This window comes from Monocercomonoides exilis, assembly GCF_001643675.1.
Source record: "Monocercomonoides exilis strain PA203 chromosome Unknown scaffold40-978991, whole genome shotgun sequence".
NCBI classification, from domain to species: domain Eukaryota; phylum Preaxostyla; order Oxymonadida; family Polymastigidae; genus Monocercomonoides; species Monocercomonoides exilis.
In genome coordinates, this window is record NW_027150585.1 from 38,158 (window position 1) to 58,577 (window position 20,420).

The following is a 20,420-nucleotide window of genomic DNA, read 5'->3' on the forward strand; positions in this document are numbered from 1 at the left end:
CTTGCCCCAGCACACCTTACACCGTGCTCATCAGCCGTTTCATCTCCGTCTTCCCATTTGGCAAAGGAGCCCCGCCTGCCACAGACAACCCTGCCCCAGATCCACCAAAATGCTCAGCAGATCGCTCCGACTCTTCTCGGTCTCTGTTGTCTGTTGTCTGCTCAAGAAGCATGTACAGCCGCTGCACAATAATCTCCTTCCCCACCCCTTTTTCTTCACAATTTGGAACAACAGCTAGCATCCAGTCTTTTCACTCTTTCGTTAGATCTTCACACTGCGATTGAGGAAACCCATGCGGCGCGCTCTCATCTATTTCTTCTCCCTTTTCACCTTCCTCAGCTTCATCGTATTTTCAGCCTCAACTTTTGTTCTTCCTCCTCCTCGCCACATCCTTCTCCTTCTCATCTTTTTCCTCTGCACCGCCTTCCTTGCCACCTCCAAAGTCCCCAAGCCCAACCTGCTCCTCCAGCTCATTCACCTACCCAACCAGGTGCCGCACCATCTCTTCATACGACGCCTTCATTTTCTTCTAATCCTGCTTCTATTACGCAAGCGTTGTCTTCTGATTCTCAATCATCTCCTTGAACAGCGCCTTCTGCTCGTTTAATGTCTGCTACTGCACTTTCGGCAGCGCAATCAGCATCTTCGTTTCCTTCTCCATCTTGTTCATCTTCTGCTGCACCGTTGCATCTTCTCTTCCACCACCTCCCTGATTGCCTCCTCCACTTCCATTTGCCCCAACACATTTCTTCTCCAATCTCTTGCTGATCCCGGATCTCGTTCCCTCACTTCCACCACCTCCTCAACCACAGCTGTTTGTTTTACTTACATTTATCGCGCTCCTCACTTTCACAGCAACAACCTTCCAAGAGGAGTACATCTCAAGCATCACAGCGCTACCACAACAATGCTCTCTGTAAACTTCTCCTTGTGCTTTTCACACAGCCCCAACGATAGAATTAAGGAAGCCAAAGATGGAACCATCCCATTATACGCACAAATTAATGAAGAAGATATGGCAATTGTAACCACCGACCAGCTAGTTTCCACTTACCTTCCACACTCACAACTCCTCCTTGCTGAGCTCATCACTTCTTCTCCTTCACCTGCTTCATCTCCTTCACCTCCTTCACAATCTTCACCTCCTTCACCTCTGCGTTGTGTTTCTCTCTCAGATCCAGAATCTTCCTCTGATTCATCCAGATGATCTTGACCTTCTCCTGCAGCTGCTCTGCCAGCCCTCCCAGTCGCTTCGCCTCCTTTTCCTTTTCCAACTTCTTCTTCTTCTAATCTTTCTTCCAGCAAATTCAGCACTATCGCTGCAGGCGACAGAACCGCATCTTCCATCATCAGCCCCTCTGCCACACCGCCTCCAGCGCTTTCTCCGCAATCTCTCTCACTTCATTCACTACAACCATTCGCCTCCTCATTTTGTTGACCAGCTTTATCACTCCTCATGCCTCGACTGCTTCCATTGGTTCTCCAGCCATTCAATGGCCAATAAAGCCAGTGATGGATCAAGCGTATTGCAGATTGGCAGGAACGCATCCACATCTACCGCTGTTAATATCTGCTTCTTCGACGACTTCTTTCTCGACAAGTCCTCAAGAAACGGGAGCAGAGCCAGAAGTGGAATGGAAAGCACCACACATTGAGCGGGTACAGCACGTTCTGTTAGCTAAGCGCAGCAAGCCAACATTGAAACCTCGGAGTGCTTGCAGCAGTGATTGAAGTGATTGCGAAGATTGAAGCAACAACAGCCCAGCTGCCTCAGGCACGTCAATCCTCAGCCACCTCACGTTGTAGTGCAGTATTTTGTCTTAAGTGTGAGATGAAACCACAGCCGTTTCATTCGAAGAGTCGACTGCAGGTGCCAATTATGATATGATGAGCTGATCCCTTGGTGTATTGTTCTCTTCGCTTCAAAGCCTCCGAAATAGCAAAGGAAAATGGTATGTAATTTAAGTTGAAGATGAAGAAAATGAAAAAAGTTCATAGAGAAAAGATACCTGCTGAACTGCGCTGGCCACAAGACTCTTTTTCAGATTCACGATCATGTCTACCAACAACTCCATAGGAGACCCAAATATTACATCCACATGAAGCTCTTTAACGTAGCACACACAGAAAATTCAAAGTTTTCAAAAGATATGAATAGATGAAACAGGTTTTCTTTATGCGATGAATTGAAAGAAAATAAAAAAAAACTGATAAAAGGTGTATGAAGAAACGAAAGAAGCAAAGAATACAATTATCTATTTGAATTTGAAAATGATAAACTTATTCTTTTTCGTGTTTTCAATGTTGTGATTTTCGAACGGAAAATTTCGTGTTGTCTTTGATTTTTTAAAAATCCAGCATAAGATGTTTTTCATTAACAACTATTTGAATGGCATATGAATATTTTTTGTATGAAATAGAAATTTTTTCAATCATCAAAAATGAAAAGAAAAATATAGCAAAACAAGAAACTATTTCATTATTTGTTTTCCAACAAAGAAAACTGTATAAAAATTTATCTGTGTTCAAAAAATCAAAATTTACATTCAAATGTTTATATTAAAAAGAAAATTAAACAGAACAATAACAAAGTTTGATGCAAATAATTTTTGAAAAAAATAATTGTTTGCTAAACGTTTATGGGAAAAAACAAAGAGAAATAACATATCTGACTTATTGATGCTTAATAAATAATAATTTGAAAAAAAACCTCAACGGGAAATATTTTTCTATATTTTATGGGAATGGAATAATCACTTTTATGTTTCCATTTTGAAACAAATGAAACTTATTTTAGGTTCGAAACATGGTTGATCATTTTTGAAATCATTGCTTTTTCTTGGTGTTGTTTTTTCAAATGTTGTTTGTCTTTGGGATGAGATTATGAGGCAAGACCGCATTATATGGGAATGGCCTATTTTCTGTGAAAATAATATATGAGGAATGTTAATAATATATATAATGTTTTCATGCATCAGAGATGTGCGGAAGTTGACAAAAAAGTCAAAAACAAAAAATGAAAAATTGAGGAAAAAATGGGTGAACGAATTTTCAAAAATAAGAAGTTCAAAAAAAAATAATTAATCAACTTCCATGGGGTCAAATTCTGATGCACTTGCACCGTCCCCAGCTCCAAGTGAATCTGATTTTTCAAATTCTGTCATTTGAAGAATGTCATTTTCATCTAATATATCAGATTCTAGCTTTGATTCTGTCGAGTCACTTTCTTCACTTTCAGATTCTTCCAATTCGTTTTCTTTTTCCGTTAAATCGAAGACGATTTCTTTTATTAATTCCTCAAATTGAATTTACAAATTTCTTCTGACCAGCCACATAGATAAATAGTCCCCAAGATACTTTTCTCTGCATCCAGTTCTTGGAAAAAATTTCCGTAAATTCATCCACAGACCTTCGACAGTGTTTGTTCATGCATGTGTGATTTTGTTTTTGAATTCTCGCTTGTGACAGACAGTATCATGAGCGTAACCATAATCTTTCAATCTGGCATAATCCCTCCATTCATCGCTCATAATCCGAGTTCCAGGAAGAATTTTGTCTCGTATTATTGGAACCAATGTCCCAGCCTTCCTATTTGGCACAATCATCACAAAGTTCTTTCCCGCACCTCCCTCTGGTTTCCTTTCCACAGCTCCAAATATCCAAATTTGTCTTTTCTTTTTCCCTCGCCCATACTTTCTGCGCCTCCAAACCGCTTCGTCGATCTCCACAATTCTTCCCGGCCCTCCAATGACAGCTTGATTTTTGTTCCAAATAGATGTGCATCTGACTCGGATAACACTCGTCCAATAATGAATTGTGTTTTCACTTATTCCAAGCAGTTCACAAATGTGTGCGGCTGATATACCAATGTAATAATATAAAACAATCATCAAAAACTTTCTCAGCGGTATTTTTGAATTTTCCAAAGATGTGTTTTTAAAAACTGACTGTTTTTTGCCACATTTTCCGCATCTCCAATATTTGTAATATTTGCCTCCGGATGTGAATATCATTTTGCATTTATCATGTCTGCATTCAGGAGCTTCTCCTTCCAGCACATTTTCGAAATACCATTTCCAAGCACCCATTTCATCCGAAAATATATCGTTGAGTTCACAAATAGGTGTTTTTGTGAACATTCTTTGTGACAAAAACATTTGATGAATGTTTGATCAAACCCATAACAACTTGAAAATGACCTTTTTTCAAAAAATATAAATTATATTTTTTGACCACTTTCCGCACGTTTTTTGGAGATTATAATTGCATTATAATTAATTATAAATCAAATAAAACTGAAATAAACTTGTTCCAGACGTTTCCATATCTTCAGGTCTTGCCGATTATGAATTCAAATTGTTAATAAATAACAACTATTTCAAAAACGAATTGGGTGATTTTTTTTTGAAATCATTAAAAAAGATCAAAAATTGGAAATTAAAAAATAATTGTGGTCCATTTTGATCATTGAACAAAATTTTTATTAATTTATCGTTTGGTTTTTTTATCATGATATTGGTTTGTTTCATTCATATATATTCAAAAAAAAAAAAAAAAAAAGAAAAGAAAAGAAAAGAAAAGAAAAGAAAAGAAAAAAAGAAAAAGAAAGAAAAAAAAACACACACCTTTATATATTAAGAGTGAAAAACAAATTATTGATCTAGTTTGATAAAAATAAACCAAAAATTAAAAAGTTTATTCAACAAACTCATCAGAAAGATAAAATAAAAGTTCTTTACCTGTAAAGTGAAGGTTATAAAAGAAAAAATATAGAAAGATGTGGTAAATATTTCTAAATTTTCGATAATCAAATTATTCTGTAAAAATAAATGAATTTTATATTTCTTCATTGGAAATGAAGTCACCAAGTTTTCGAAACAGCCATATAGCTCAACGGCTTCATCAAGCGTTAAACGAAATTGAAGATTATCAAATTACACTATTAACAATATCTGACTTTATCTTAGCATCTCTTTCTCTTTTCCAGATCCATAGATCAAACAACTTCCTTCTATATCCTTCGCTCTTCTTCCTTCCCTTTCCACTCTTCCTCATCCAAATCTTTTTTCGAATATGACTCTGATGTTGTAGGATTCTCCTTTCAGCACTTTTTCATAATTCTAATCACTGCGATCCTCGATAACTCCAGCAGCTCCCGCAAATCTCCTCTTTAAACACGTTTTTCTTTTCACAAAGTTTTGCCTGTTCTGAGTGAACGAGAAAGTGGGTGAATGAGAAAGACGCAGAAGAGATATGTGTTTTGTGTTCGAGTCTCGTCTCGCTTCTGAGAAAGAGTCATTGTTCTCCTCATGAGAAGCACACTCAATAGAATAATTCTATTGTTGGGAACGAAAGAAAAGAAGCATTCAGTGATTAGGACGTTGACTTGTTTGTGTTTCTGGATGGATTCTTTGTAAATATGGCGTATGGAATATGTCCATTGCATAGAATAATTGTTTTGCGAATTGCAAAATGAGAAATGCGAGAGTGCGCACAAAGCAATTGGGCTTTAAAAGAAGGAACAGGACATAAAGTGGAAAAAATTGTTTGTTCCGATTTATCGGTGTATTGGTGCTCTTGATGGTCAAAGATGAAGGAAGAAGTGGGAAGGATGTTGAGAAAGAAGAAGAGAAAGGAATGATTGGAGAGAGAATGGGAGTTGGAATGGTGATAATTGGACCCAGAATTGAGGGGACATTGTCAAAGAAGAGCAAAATAAGAAAAGCAATGAAGAAAGTGTTTGGTTAAGGAGGAAGTGTAAATTCAGTTAATTGCTTGAATATAGAGAATTTCAGCTTTCATCGGATCTTTTTCTGGATACAGTGCAAAAATTGTGAAGAATGTGTTTGCGAAGAGCGAAAATTGTGTGAATACTGTGAATGCAGATCGTTTTGCATTTGATTTAACAGAAAAAAGCTATTTCCCATTCAAATAAGACAAAACGACGATTTCTTCAACGGCTGAAGAAGAAAAGACCGTTGATTTATGCAAACTCCTTCGCTCTACCACCACAATTCCTCTGTCTTTCAAGTATTCTTCTTTCTTCTCCCAAATCCATTCTCTCTTCTTCACTTTCACTCCAGAATCAAAACTTTGTTTCTTTGCGTCTTCTTAACAAGCGCTGTCTCAGCTTCTGCTCTATGTTTCGCTTCCTTTCCATATGCTTCATCTTCTTGGAGATAAAAGAATTAGTTGTTTTTCCCAGCTTTCATAAAGTTTCTGTATCTTTCTCTTCATACACAACCATAACATCACCACAAACAGGTAAATAATCTCTCATCAAAAGCTCGGATTCCTTCCACTTTTCTGTATCTTTGCAAGCTCGTCCACTCGCCTAACTTCCATTAACACTTTCGCCAGTTCTCTTCCTCTTCTTCCTTAAAAAATACTCACTTCTTTTCTTGCATCATCTGATTTTCTGTTTTTTCTTTTGTTTTCTATCAATCTATCAGTCTTTGAGTTAATTGTGTTTCTCATCGCAAAATCTGTTTCAACGCGTTCGAAATTTGCAAATGCGGCTTCCTCTCCTCCTTCAAAATCTTTTCTCTTCTTTCTAATTTTTTTCAAACTCGTCCAATTCTTCTTTCGTTGACTGAGTTCTTTTCAAAAGTTCCTTCTCTTGCAGCTCAAGTGCCGAAATCAACATTGAATTTGACACAACTCTCATTCAATATTTGAAAATGCAATTGCTTCCCCTCTTTAATCGTCTACTTCCTCTTTCTCTTGCTCATCATTTTCTTTCATTTTGGCTTCACCCCCATTTCACTATCTCCTCATCATCGCTCTCATCTCTCCCTATGGCAACTGTATCTTTCACTAAACAAGCTACTCGCTTTGATGATCAAAACAGATATCCTTCCACTCTTCTTCCAAACCTTCCATCTTGTCTTTCATTTCCTTCGACTCTCATCATCAGCAATAATTCAATAGTGACACGCCTAGTTCTTCCCTCCCTTGTGGAGTTTGACATGTACTGAATACTTTATCATTTCGCTTCCCTTTCATCTGCTCTGGCCCATGTTCGTTCTCAAAGCAGTTTGGGCAGCACATCTCTTCTCCTCCTGAGTTGTAGACAAGTTCTGTTCGTTTGCTTGCAACGTTGGCACCGACAATCAGAGAGAATTCAGATTATGACATAAGTTGAGGGTTTGAAGAAGAAGAAGAGGAGAGTACAGAAGGTGAAAAAAATGGAGAAGAATAAAAGGAATGGAATGAAAGAGAATGTTCAAATTGCTGAGGAATTGAATATCCGCTCTTTCAAATACAATTCTGAAAGCAGAAAGCTGTATTTGAGATTGAGAATGGGGTTTGGTGACTACGATAGGGCTGCTCAACTATACTCGATGGATTGTATTGAGCTGCGTCTGTGCTGTCCTGCCTCCTTTTTGAGCCAGGAGCTGCATGTGTACTTATGGCTGTGAGCGTCACGAATGATTGCAAGATCGGTGCTGCTAAGCATTGATGATGAGGCAATCTATGGAGTCGGCTGCGAAGGTGAGTGCAGGAAAGAATGGAGTCGAGACATAGTGCTTTAACGACCTTGTGCGTGAGGAGAAGCTCAACATGAACACCATTTAATCTTCTTTTTTTTAAGCTCCTTCGTTGCATTCACCAATTCTTCATCTTCCTCTTTCGCTTGACCCAATAAAGACTTCAATTGAGAGATCTGTCAGCAGTATTTCCCTCATTCAGCAGCTTCACGCAAACTTTAAAGCGGAAATGAGGGACGGAATAACTTCTCCTTCTCATTCTCCTTCTCCTTCTCCTTCTCCTTCTCCTTCTCCTTCTCCTTCTCCTTCTCCTTCTCCTTCTCCTTCTCCTTCTCCTTCTCCTTCTCCTTCTCCTTCTCCTTCTCCTTCTCCTTCTCCTTCCCCTTTGCCTTTGCCTTCCCATTCCCATTCTTTTTTTTTCCTGTTGCTGCCTTTGCATGTCTTGTATCGAAAGCGTTAATTTGCGATGTGCAAAACTCACCATTCTCATTCGTCCTCTTCTTTGTCTTTGGATCTTCATGCTGTTTCCCTTTCCTCTGCTCCGCGCTCAATTTGCTTCTGAAATCAACCTTCGTTGCATCTTCCAATTTAATGCACTCTCCTCTCCTCTCTCTCTCTCTCTCTCTCTCTCTCTCTTTGCTCCTTGGCAGTATCACAAAGCGAGAGTATGAGTGCGATATTGCTGTCAGCTCCTTCCCTCCCACTACCATTTCTCTTTCTATTCCCATTCAGCTTATTCTGCACAGCCTGCGCATGGATTTCGTTCGAAAAGCTGAAGCAGAGTTGGATGTACTGTAACGGAAAAGAAAAGCTGTTCAAATGCCCATCCAGCGAAGTCACGAAATGCATTGACAGTGAGGATGATACTGTTGGGAGTAGGAAAATTGAATGAAATAATTTTTGGAAGGTGCAATCAAGCCGCTGATTGAACAGCTCACATGCATCTGAAGGTCGATGGTCCGTTCTGATACGAAGTTAAAGGAAATATAACAGAAGAAGAAGGTGAAGAAGAAGAAGAAGGCGAGAGGATTGAGAAATGTGAAATCAGTCGAATGATATTTCCAAAGAAAAATATGAAAAGTTCCTATGATGTTGCTGACTGATGAAATATCATATTTAACAAGTTGATTATACAAGGAGATAATAATCCAAATTGCAATATTTTTGACAGATACTTTCAAGCAATATAATAGAATTGCATTCCATCAAAGTCAATTGACTACCTTTTTGTAAGAGCCCTGTCTTTCCCTTTGCAAACTGAAAATGATGCTGTTTTGTCAGCTCCAAAAATACAAATGAATCAAATGCCTAATGATGATATCAGGAAAGAAGACAAAGACAAAGATAAAGAGGAAACATCAAAGAAGAAGAAGGAGAAGGAGAAGGAGACGAAGATGAAGGAAAAGAAAAAGAAACAGTTGAGAAATGTGAAATCAGTCGAAAGATATTTATGATGTCGAGCATAATTTGTTTGAAGTCGTTTATTGGACCAAATATTTTATTCTGTGAGTTGATTTCATATATGGAAACACAATCGTAATCACAATATTTGTGGAAGTCGGACCGAAATTAATTGATGAATAATGACATCCTCAGTTCGTTGTCTGCATTTTTGCAATTGTGATGCCCTTCAGTTAGAAACAAAAAATGATAATATTTCTCAATTTCTTTTCTTTTCCATTTCCATCTTCCATTCAGTTCACAAAATCATCAGAAAATGTCAATCCCCTCCTTTTTTTCATCTTTCGCAGTCTCTTCCATAAAGCATTCTTCTCCTCTCATTAAAAATACCCCTCTTCTATTTGAATATTTCTCAATTTTCCTCTTCAAACAAACTTTTGCCCTCTTTTCTTTCTCTTCAAAATCCATTTCTCCCATCAACAATATACACCTTCCTCACCATCCCCAACCACTTCTCTATATTTTTGCTACATTTTCTTCTATAAATCTCCACCTGTTCCTTCCCCATCTTTTTGTCTCAGAATTTCTTTCATTCAAAAACCCCTCTCGAAATATTAACATTTCAAAAAACACTCAACCTTCACCCCCTGCTACAAAAAATATGCTTCCATCTCTTCTCTGCCCCATATCCCTCATGTGCAGGGCGTTGAAAAGATAAACATCAAATACTTCTTTTGGTGGTTGAGAATATTATTAAAGGAGATGATCATGACAAAAACAGAAAAAAACACCTCTGCACATCCATCACAATGTGTACGGGCTGAGAAAACCCTCCAGTGAGATGTACAATATATTTAGTGGAGATGCAATTCTTGTTGTAATTTAACCACTCAGAAGCTGAAATGAAGAGATTGAATTATTTTTTGAATGATGATGGATGTGGAAATGAGGCTGCTTGGCAAAATACAGTCGAAGGGCAGTTTGGCCTTTATTTATTTTTCTATATATGAATATTTATCCGTTGACTGTTTTTGTGTTCCTTTCAGGGCAGGAGGTGGAAATGAATGAAAATGAACGAAATGTTTATATCTCGTTGTGCAGGGTGGCCATTGAGTTGGGAGAGCGAATTCATATGGAAAGTGCCCAGGATGAAGGGATTGGGAAAGAAATTTGGATGATATTTACAGACGAAAAACAAGGATATTTTTCAATGAGAAAGATGAAATTGAAGAAAATACATGAATTTCACATTTTTCAGAAAAGAGGGAAATCGATGCATTTGATGGAGAAACAGCTGATGGAAAGGATGATTTGCGAATCAGATGATGAAACACTTGAAAAAGGAAGGAATTATGAAATTGGATTGTTAAAAACAATTACCAATTCAATATAAAGCAGAAAATTGCTTATAAAAATGTTCTGAAGGTTTGCTGTCGTTATTTATTTTGAAGTGATTATTATTTTTTTCATTCAGGATGTTGAAAAAGTGAAGGATTATATGGCTTTGAAGAAGAAGAAGAAAAGTGGGGAAGGAAGAATAAAGACGGACAGATGAAATGCGAGATATTTCGAAGATGCCTGGCGTTGGGCATTGGCAAAGAATTATTTTTGAGGAAAGATGATTTAAGAGAAAAAATGGAAGTGAAAGAAGAAAAGATGGAATGAAAAAGAGATTGACACGTGCTTTGTATTTTTTGTTGGAGAGAGAGAAAGAGATTGAGCTGAAAGTGAAAAGGATTCAGATGTTTCTCCTCTGCAGAAGAAAAATGAACATAAGACGGGAATTTCAATGAATTTCTCCGTTGATATTTATTGGATCTCATCTCTCATTTTTCAACAATAAATCGTCTTATTCAATCCATTCGTCATCATGATCTTCTTCTTCTTAAAATACATCAACATTTCACGCATCGGCTTCTATATTATCATCATTCACTTCATCTGATTGGATTTCTTCACATTTGATATCTGCATCAGAGATAATGAATGAAATGAAGAAAAAGATGAACTTTTGTAGCTGAAGGAATTCATAAACTAAAATAAGAGTTAGAAGGTGAAAGAAGAGGAGAAAGAAGAGGAAAAAGAGAATGAAGAGCATGCTTTGAGAGGAGAATTGAAAAGGAAATGGAATTGAGAAAATAGAAGAGGTTTTTTAAATGAAAGGAAGAATATTTGGAAGTAGAGTGGATTAGAGTTGGAAGTGAATTTGAAAGGAGAAGAAAGAACTGTCAAAACAAAGAAATGTATTTGGATGAGCAGTGGAAGATGTTCGAGAAGCGAAAAAAATTGAAAAGCAGAACAACAAAGAAGACAATACGATGAATTACAGAAGAAATCTAAAGTTATGAAAAAATAATTAAAGAAGGAGTGAGAGGAGAGCCGATGATAAAGAAAGCAAAAATGAGAGAAAGCCAGCTGTTGAAAGTCTGATAATCTGCAGTTTTATTAATCTGCATTCTTTTTGCTGGTTGTTGAGCCACAATTCTCAAATGGAGATTGGGTGATGCTGCTGCCATTGAAAAACACATCATTTCCTCTGCCATTTGCAGCTGTATTGCCATCGAAGAAACAGAATGTGATGAATTTTATTCCATTCATCCAAGTGAAGGTGTTTGTGCAGCACAGCGCAGCTCCTCCCCATGAAGATGACGAACTTGTCAATTTGTTATTAATAAATTGGCAATCATTTATTAAAAACTGACTTGGATTATTGCTTGGTGGATTTTGAAAAGTGAGAGAGCCAGCAGAATCACCATCAGAATTTGAAATGCACTTGCATTTGGTGAACAGGCATTGGCCGTTTGATGGAAAAGCACCAATATAAAAATACCAACCAGTTCCGCACCAATCTGTTATTGAACAATTTTCCACCATGTTATCAGAAAATGAATAAACGGAAGATGAATGTTGTCCATCTATACAAATTGCTCCTCCATGAGGAGCAGAACAGTTTGTAAAATTGGATTTTGAAATATTTTCATTTTGCAAACAGTAACTGTATAGTGCTCCACCACCAGTATCGCCTGTGATCGAACAATTGTTGAATGAACAGGAAGTGATTGTGAGATTGGCATTTGTGCAGTTCACTTTAAGTGCTCCACCATAATCATTTCCTCCAGTTGAATCATTCCATTCACACCATTCAAAGCGATGGCTGTTCTCATCGAATGAAGTCAGTCTTCCAGGTGATTTTCTGTGAGTTTCATTTCCTTCATATACAACAGGAGCATTTGATGAAGAACGTGTTTGGTGGAGAAATGAAGTGTTGAAGGCAGAGAGAGAAGTGGATGGGCTGTTGAGGTTTGGGAGAATGGCACCATCGATGGGGTTGTGAGTGTGGATAAAGATGGATGAGTGGATAGAGAGGGATGAGTGAAGTGAGAAGGAGGGGATTGTTTTTTTGTTGGTTGAAGTGAACCTGAAATTTGTTTTTACAAAAGCGAAAGTACTTTTTAACTGGAATCTAGTCTTAATTTGCATGAAATGTCTTTTGATTTTTCTAACTTTGTTCATTTTTATGACGGTTGTTGAAACGATAAGTTAGAAAAAGAATTCTTTTTTAACAATTATAATCTGTAAATTATTATTTTTAAAATATATTAAAAAAGAGTGTTGAAAAAATTTTTCTTTTCTTTTTGTTTCTGAATGTTTTATGTTTTGAAATAACTTCATTGCACTTTATTAAAAATAGATATCTTAATTAAAAAATGACCAGTCAGAGGAAAATACCAAAAAAATATGAAGTACCATTATTTATGTATTTTTCACACTTTTTTGCATCCAAAGATTTTTTTGACAAGCCCTTTTGTGTACTGACCGTTGTTTGCTGAAAACGTAAGTCTTTTATTTGTTTTCCATTCCTATAACTGAAAACATTTGTTTTCTTGTTGTTGATGTCTCATATGATGTTTTTTTCTTTTTTCACCTTTTTGGTGGATATTATACAAAGAAATGTCTTTCACAAAAATAGTTATTAGAACTTTGAAGATAATACGCAATGCCAAAACCGCGTAAAAAATATGATCAGCGTTTGAAAGAAGGAAGCCACGAGCGGGAAAGAGATTCAGGGATTTATTGGTGCATAAATTCGGGACAGCCTTTCAAAGAGATTTTTCCACTGAGCTTGAAGCTTCATTATCTGCGAGTGAAGCAAAACTTGAAAGTGGAGCCGAAGCTTGAGTTGACGAAGAAAGAAATTTCAGATGATATTTCCTGGCTTGTGACAAATGGCGGGGGCTTTAGCAGCAGAGAAGAAGGACTCCGAACTTGGAAGATTAGTGGGATATTCCCCACAGTTTTAGGGGGGTCGTCATCTGCCGGAGGAGGCAAAATGGAAAGTTTGTGAAATTAATTATGAACTGATTGATTCGAACCAATTACAGATTATCTTGTCTTTCTTCCTCAGCTCATGCAAGTTATTGGAATCTGCGAGTCTGTTTCGATGACACTCACGAATCATTTTTTGGAGAGCTATTCGGATTACAACATTCGTTTTCTGAGCCATCAATTGGAGTTATTGCATGTGTGATGAGAATTTTTTTAAAAAAAATGTTTTTAAGGACTTCTATTTTGACTATTATTTTGTGTTTGTGTGTGCGCTTGCTGTTTGTACTGTTGTGACCAGATGAATTTGAAAGCATGTGCTCCTTCGTTGTGTTCTGAATTGGAAGGACGCTTCAAACTATTTCTTGGGACTTATGATAATTACCCTGTGGATGGAGAAAACTTGGAGTGGTTTGCGTTTTTTCCTTTTTATTTTAACTGATATTTTTGTCAACTCGTTTGTTATTTCTGTTGCTATTTTCTGTATTTCTGCTGTGCTTGGCAAACAACATTCTTTTCACTTCAACAACACAGGCTTCAATCATTTGTTGGGCGTGTTCTTTCTGGCTTCTTCAGCCTAGCAGGTGCTCGGCGTGCTGTATCATCAGCCTCTTTGCAACCGATCGGATCAGAGGCTCCAGCAATCCCCATTGCAGAGCGAGAGAGGCGGTTTATTGAGTCGCTGGGGAAGCAGCAGGAAACACATACAGCCAACGATCCCCGCTTTCCAGCACAAATTCCTGCTGAGTTATCACTCTCTTATGCAGCATGCTCTCCTCCCTTACCATCTGCACAGCCTCGCTCTGATTGCATGGGCAGCTCATTGGCTGGGAAAGACAAGACAGACACTTCTCTTTCAGCAGCCAGAGATGGAATATCTGGCTCTATCCAGATCCCGCAGATTCCTCTGTCTTCAAACAGATCGTCCTGTTCCTCTTCCTCACCTTCTTCTAATTCTTCTTCTTCTCTTTCTCCATTTAATTCTTCTTCCTCCTCTTTTTCAAATTCTTCTTCTTCTTCTTCTTCTTCCTTCTCTCTTCTTCCTTTTTCTCCTTCAGCCCAAACTCTTCTTTCTCACTTCCTTCTCTTGTCTTCCAATTCACTTGGAATATCTTCAATGCTTCTTTCAATTCGATGGATGAGTGGCAGATGAGGAAACTACTGTTTGGCAGACACAGAAGAAGATGAAATGATTGAGAGAGAGAACATCGTCAGAGCAAACAGCTCATCCACACGCACATTGCAGCTGGAGGTGAGAGATGGATGAGACAATGAATGAAGACTTTTGGGGTTGGATGAAGAAATCGAAAAGGCGGTTCCAAAAGAATTGGTCGATGATGCTGTTTTGACTTCTTCTTTCTCTTCTTCGTCTTCACCTTCGCACTCTAATGATAACGTTCCATTTTCCCAATCTTCAATGTTATCATCATCTTCTTCTTCAACTCCTTCTTCTTCTTTTTTCTTTTTCTTCTTCTTCTTCTTTTTCTTTTTCTTCCGTTTTCTTTGCCTCCCCTTCTGTACAATCATCTCCTCTTCGTAATGTGAAACTTACTCGCCCATTTCTACTCTGCCCAGCCTTCCCTGCCCCCTCCAACGTTCCCCTGCAACACCAGCTCATCCTTCTCCTTTTCCTACCCAATCGGCTGCTCGACCTTCTCTTCATAAGGCGCATTCATTTTCTTCTGCTCCTGTTTTTTTATCAACTCTTTCCTCATCAATTTTTACTTCCTTTCCAAACTTCTTGATAACACTTCGAACTCCTTTGACCTCTTCTCTCTCTTCTCTCTCTCCTCCTCCTTCTTCTCATTCTTCTTCTCCTCCTCCTACTCCTCCTCCCTCTTCGCATCTGTCAGCAGACTCAACTGACTGCAGCAGCATCTCCATTCTCTCAATATCTGCCTTGCCCATCAAGGTGCTGTTCAGCATCGATGGAATGCCATTCAGCAATGCCCTGAGTGATTCAATGATTCGGATGGAAGGAAACAGCGCAGACGCCTTCAGAGGCAGATGCTGCCAGAAACACAGGCCAACAAGCACGATGAGGGTGAGCGTCTCGGCAAGCGACTGGAGGATGTCCCCGATGGTGTTGAAGAGGACCTGTTGCAAGAATCAGTTTTTGAGTGAAATTTCAAAGAAGTTAACAAAAAATATCAAAAAGGTTGAAAAGAAAAAATAAAAAGAAAAACAGGAAAAGTTCAATCAAGAATTCATAATTAAAAAACAATACTCCTTTGCAAATGAGTTCATCTTGTCGTCTTCCTGATTGAAGCAGCTTGTCTTTTATCATTTCTTCCCAGCCATTTATTTTGAGAGAATGAAGGATAAATAACATCTGTTCAACACCAAAAGAGAAAGAAAGAAGAAAAAGTTTATTGGAAATATAAAAACATGAAATTATAGTTGACTAAAAAGAATGAGTAATTTTTGAATTTTTTTATAATTTCTTTCTTTCTTTCTTATTCAAATAAAAAATGCATAAATGTTACAAAAATTGGATAACACACCTTATTCTGATCAAACATTTCTATCGTAGCCTGTTCTGTCTTGTCAGACTCATTCATGCATCACACGTATTGTTTCTGCGTTTGTCTAGAAATCCACCCCGAAATCAGCGAAACAATGAAAATCAACAAAACAACCAAAAATGATGATTTTCCAAAAAAAACGTAACAAGCGTCTTTACAGATAAATGCATTTAAAGCGGATTCACCATAAAACGAATAATATGCTCGAATGCACTCAAAATCCCGCATGTGCTTGGTTCTGCATATTGAATAAATCTTCTTTTGCCATCTCGAATTTTTTCATCTTCAAACGGCTTCAAAGCCTTTTGTAAAAAAGAATCTCTTTCAATGCTCTGTTAACAATGATGTTCATTGTTGTTTTGATGTTGCTCCATAATGCGTTTAGTTATCATTCACTTTATTATCAAAAAACTGTGAATTGTTGAAAGCTTGAATCCCTCCCAATCTTCCTTCAGCCTGGATGGCCTACTCAAGTTACGAACAAATAACAAAATTATCCTGATATCTCAAAACTTTTCTCAACACATAAAATTTGAAACATTCATTGAAACGAGCAAACACCTTGAAATAAAAGAAAAAATCATTTCGATGAAATAAAGCTTCCAGATGACTCTAAATGTGAGGGAAATAAGTGTAATATTTATGTATGAATTTTTATTTGCAATGACGATTAAATGCATAGTTTAATGTGCAAATTGTTGCTTTTTTGTCTCTTCTTCGAAAAGTTTTTTTCAAAGTCCTTTCGCTTCTTCTTCATTTGCTCAGAATGTTGAAATATATATATTTTTTTAATACTCAATTCCAGACATGTGAGATATTTTTCGATACGTTCAACAATTCATCGAAATTAAATCCAGATCCTTGGAATAAATTATTGTTGGCTCGATCAGATAAAAGCAAAAGATTAACATTTCTATCTTCATTCAACCAATCCTTGCGGCTTCTTCGAATTTTCTTTTGGACTTCTTTTTATTAAGCAAAAATTTAACTGTTTGTGTTGCGATCATTTTAAGACTGAAAGATAATCAACGATGTTTATATTTATCTTTTATTTTGTTTCTTATTAAACGTTGCCACTCTTTTTGTATATTTTTTATAACAAGCAGAATGAGTTTGTTTGATGGTTATAATTTTGAAGATGAAATTCTGACTACGGCCAGAACCGAGCAGTTTTCAAGTTTGTTCTTTTATTTGGACTAAATAATTCTGAACAAAAATTTTTGTATTTTGAAACTTGTTTGAAGAATTGTTTTGTGAAGTGGAACATTGCAGAGAAGATGAACAAAAACAGAAAATTGAGGAAATGAATGGGTTAATTGATGAAATGAATAAAGAAGAATTCAAATCAGTTTTCACAGAAAAATTATTCGATACAATCGACAAAATGATTGAAGAAAAGAAACTGTCATTGGAAAGTGCAATCTTGCTATTGAAGCATGTTGGATATTGCAAAGTGCTGAAAAAGATTTTCTTATATTCTTTTGATGATTCATCTTTGAGCAAAAGAATGAGAGAGATGATGATTGATGAAAATGAGAAGAAAAAAGAAATAAACGAAAAAATTATTACAGATCACTGTGAATGTTATCTTTATTTGAAAGACAGGACTATTTCAAGACTGCCTTATGCATGTGTGACTTGCCTTTTGAAAGATGCATTGAAGAAAGACGAGACCGAAGAAGCTCAGAAGGAAGTGGAAATGGCGTTGCTGGCTTTGGGCAATATTGGATATTGGGTTTGAGAACCTTTTTCCATTTTGATATTGTTGAATTGTATTTTCTTCTTTTTTGCATAGGAAATGAAAAGAGAACTGTATTTGAATGAGATAACAGAAATCATCAAATATCACCAGGAACATCAGAATCTGACACAACTTGCCTATCAGTCTGCTTGGCAATTTTTGATGAACAGATTCTCCAACGACAAGAGCTTGGAAGAAGTGATTGTGAATGAACTGCATTTCGCCAGAGAAGCAACAAAAGCATTGGAAGATCTGTCAAAGAGTGTGGATTGGAAGAAAAAAGAAGAGGGAAAAGGAGAAAGGGAAGTGAAGGAAGTGCTTGTTATCGAGAGATGGATCAATGACATTTTTTGTTTCTTATACTCAAACACATTGTGGAACGAAGAAATTGCTGGACTTCTTTACAGCATTGTTCAAGTATTTCAAGCATCAAGAGATAATTACCCAGATGCAAGGTGTCGATGCCTTTATTCATTAAGAAGTGCAGTTGAAAAGAGAAAAGTGAAAATTGATGACTTGTTGAAAAGCGGAGCTATTGGAATCTTTTTGGAGGAAATGAAGCAATCAACTTTGATTAATTTTTCAATTGTGCAAAGTTTGTCTTTGTTAAGTAAAATTTCAGAAAGACTGAAAGAAAAAAAGGATGATGAAAAGGAAGAGGAGGAAAGAAAGGCAATGAAAAGAAAGATATTTGAAAAGCTGGAAGAAGAAGGTTGTGAAGATTGCATTGAGAGTTTTCATAAAATGTTTTTTTTCTCAATGGAAAATATAATGATGCTTTGTTATTGATTATTTCTGATTATTTTGTAAATGTTTGAGAAAAAGAAACTCACTTTGTTCACAAATATTTAATTATTTTAACTTATTTTATTATTTATTTTTGATTTGATTGATTTATGATCCAACAAGACTTTGACCGTTTTTTGTTAAAAAAACAATAATATTTTTTTCTGTGTTATCTGTTTATGACTGTTCGGTAGATGTTTGAAGAAATGAGATTCCTAACATTTTGATATTCACTGTGCTTGTTTTTTCTTTTTTGATTATTCCCTTTATCAGCAAATGGTTGCTTGCATCCTTTTTCAATGATAATTTTTGTTGAATTGCGTGATGAATAATCAGCTAATGTTGTAAATGTTTGAGAAAAAGAGAATCAAATTTAAATTTTAACTCAAAAATTGATGCTTTTGTATTTGTATTTGTTACTCCAAAATGATGTCTATTTCTTTTTCATCGTTTCACAGAATGGCCACAAACTCAGGCATTTGAAATTTTTGTGAAAAAATACTTTGGGTGGTTAATTTATCCGGACTTTTTTTTTATCCAAACAAAAATTTAAAATTAAAATATCTCAACAAATATTCAATATTAATTTACAGTAATTTGCACAGTTGTATATTAGCATATATGACATCTATTCATAAACAAATTTTTAATAGCGGTGTTGTATAATTTATGAAATAAATCATTTTCGTTTCAGAAAATCTGCCTTTTGATGAATTTTTCTATTTTAATAAAATGATTCAATTTATCTTTTGTAAATAGCGCTTATTTTTTCTATGTAATAAACAATTTTGGTTATTTTTCATTTTCTGCAATTTGCTCGTATTGACTGAATGAAAATCTGTCATTTTTGAAAAATTTTTGTCAATGGGAAAACTTTAAAAAAATGTTTTTTGCAAAACTCAAAAACACCAAGTGAATAAAATGTATGCATTAATTATTGAAACGGTTTATTTAATCATTTCCACGATGTTATTTGAAATGAATTGCAATCCATTTAATTATATTTTTTAGATTCTTTTTGTTTTTGATAATATTTGTCATTGTTTTTTTGAAAAGTTCCTTTTGTTTAATTTTAAAATAGAATTAAAATATCTTTTTTCGATCAAATTTCTGTTTCCACTCACCAAACTTTGCTGTTATGAAAATAATATCTCAACAATGTTATTATTTCCATTTTTGTGAATTTTCATGATTGGGAACAGAAATTTGATCGAAACAAGAAATTTTTATTTTATTTGTAACTTAAACAAAAAAAACTTTTCACAAAAATTTTGCCATTTTGTGAAAATTCTATTGAAATGCTAATATGGCTGATCCTTTTAAAAATCATACTTTCGTTCGATTTTTGATCAAAATATTTTTCTTTTTTGGATTATTTCAAATGAGGATTTGTTTTTTAGGAACTCTTATTGTTTTTGTTATTGCGATAGCAGAAACATATTTTGAAAAAAATTTTTCAGAGAAGTGAATTTAAATCAAGACTCGAACGAAAGTGTGATTTCAAAAAGTGTCAGTCTTTCAATAAAAAAGATCATAAATTGAAATAACAAACATAGTAGCAGAATTTTATGATCACAAAAAATAGATTTTTTTCATTGAATTTATAACAAACAAAACTGTCGTATTCATATGTTTTAATAATTTACACAGAAACCATTCCTATTTTTTTTTTTTTAGTGGTTGAGTATTTTTTGATCATGTTTTTAACAGATGGAACAAAAACCACTTGACATGTCACAACATTGAATACAAGATTGCTTTCTCTAAAAAAAACAAGAGGGAAATTTCTGATATTTTTCATCAATAAACACATTTTCATCACCAACTCAATTGTCATCCTAGACTTTCATTTTCGTTTCGACTGAATATTGTTAAAAAAATAAATTGAAATCAAACATAAATAGGATTTCGAAATATATTTTCAGAATAATTCTTCTTGTGGTTGTTGAGAGATCGAACTTGTTCAAAATTTTTTGCACAATCTGCAATTGAAATAAAAAAGTTTGCGAAATTTTTCTTTTTGTTTTTTAAATTAAAAGTATTTCTTTCTCTTATAACATATTTCTGTTTTGAATAATTAAAGATGCATTAAATAATGAAATGAAATATTTTTCGAATAATGAAAAAAAGAAAAACAAAAAATATGGATACTGA

The 20,420-nt window shown here is 35.6% G+C and overlaps 7 protein-coding genes across 7 annotated transcripts; 2 read left to right on the plus strand and 5 right to left on the minus strand.

The window, feature by feature from the left end:
• Positions 1–16: 16 nt before the first annotated feature.
• MONOS_9553 (uncharacterized protein) lies at positions 17–241 on the minus strand (the record flags this gene model as incomplete). Its single annotated transcript, XM_067880065.1, has 1 exon — positions 17–241. One exon carries the CDS (start codon positions 239–241, stop codon positions 17–19), a length of 225 nt encoding a protein of 74 aa, XP_067722646.1.
• Positions 242–1,050: 809 nt separating this feature from the next.
• MONOS_9554 (uncharacterized protein) lies at positions 1,051–1,347 on the minus strand (the record flags this gene model as incomplete). Its single annotated transcript, XM_067880066.1, has 1 exon — positions 1,051–1,347. One exon carries the CDS (start codon positions 1,345–1,347, stop codon positions 1,051–1,053), a length of 297 nt encoding a protein of 98 aa, XP_067722647.1.
• Positions 1,348–7,708: 6,361 nt separating this feature from the next.
• MONOS_9555 (uncharacterized protein) lies at positions 7,709–8,218 on the minus strand (the record flags this gene model as incomplete). The annotated part of the gene is made up of 1 exon (XM_067880067.1): positions 7,709–8,218. The coding sequence occupies one exon, from the start codon at positions 8,216–8,218 to the stop codon at positions 7,709–7,711; it is 510 nt and encodes a 169-aa protein (XP_067722648.1).
• A 4,670-nt stretch (positions 8,219–12,888) lies between these two features.
• MONOS_9556 (uncharacterized protein) lies at positions 12,889–14,367 on the plus strand (the record flags this gene model as incomplete). Its single annotated transcript, XM_067880068.1, has 4 exons — positions 12,889–13,228; positions 13,274–13,413; positions 13,516–13,625; positions 13,749–14,367. 4 exons carry the CDS (start codon positions 12,889–12,891, stop codon positions 14,365–14,367), a joined length of 1,209 nt encoding a protein of 402 aa, XP_067722649.1.
• A 5-nt stretch (positions 14,368–14,372) lies between these two features.
• On the minus strand, positions 14,373–14,741 carry MONOS_9557 (uncharacterized protein; the record flags this gene model as incomplete). Its single annotated transcript, XM_067880069.1, has 1 exon — positions 14,373–14,741. One exon carries the CDS (start codon positions 14,739–14,741, stop codon positions 14,373–14,375), a length of 369 nt encoding a protein of 122 aa, XP_067722650.1.
• Positions 14,742–15,017: 276 nt separating this feature from the next.
• On the minus strand, positions 15,018–15,775 carry MONOS_9558 (uncharacterized protein; the record flags this gene model as incomplete). The annotated part of the gene is made up of 3 exons (XM_067880070.1): positions 15,018–15,311; positions 15,442–15,546; positions 15,719–15,775. The coding sequence occupies 3 exons, from the start codon at positions 15,773–15,775 to the stop codon at positions 15,018–15,020; spliced, it is 456 nt and encodes a 151-aa protein (XP_067722651.1).
• A 1,071-nt stretch (positions 15,776–16,846) lies between these two features.
• On the plus strand, positions 16,847–18,777 carry MONOS_9559 (uncharacterized protein; the record flags this gene model as incomplete). Its single annotated transcript, XM_067880071.1, has 3 exons — positions 16,847–16,916; positions 16,984–17,474; positions 17,535–18,777. The coding sequence occupies 3 exons, from the start codon at positions 16,847–16,849 to the stop codon at positions 18,267–18,269; spliced, it is 1,296 nt and encodes a 431-aa protein (XP_067722652.1). The 3' UTR covers positions 18,270–18,777.
• Positions 18,778–20,420: the final 1,643 nt, after the last annotated feature.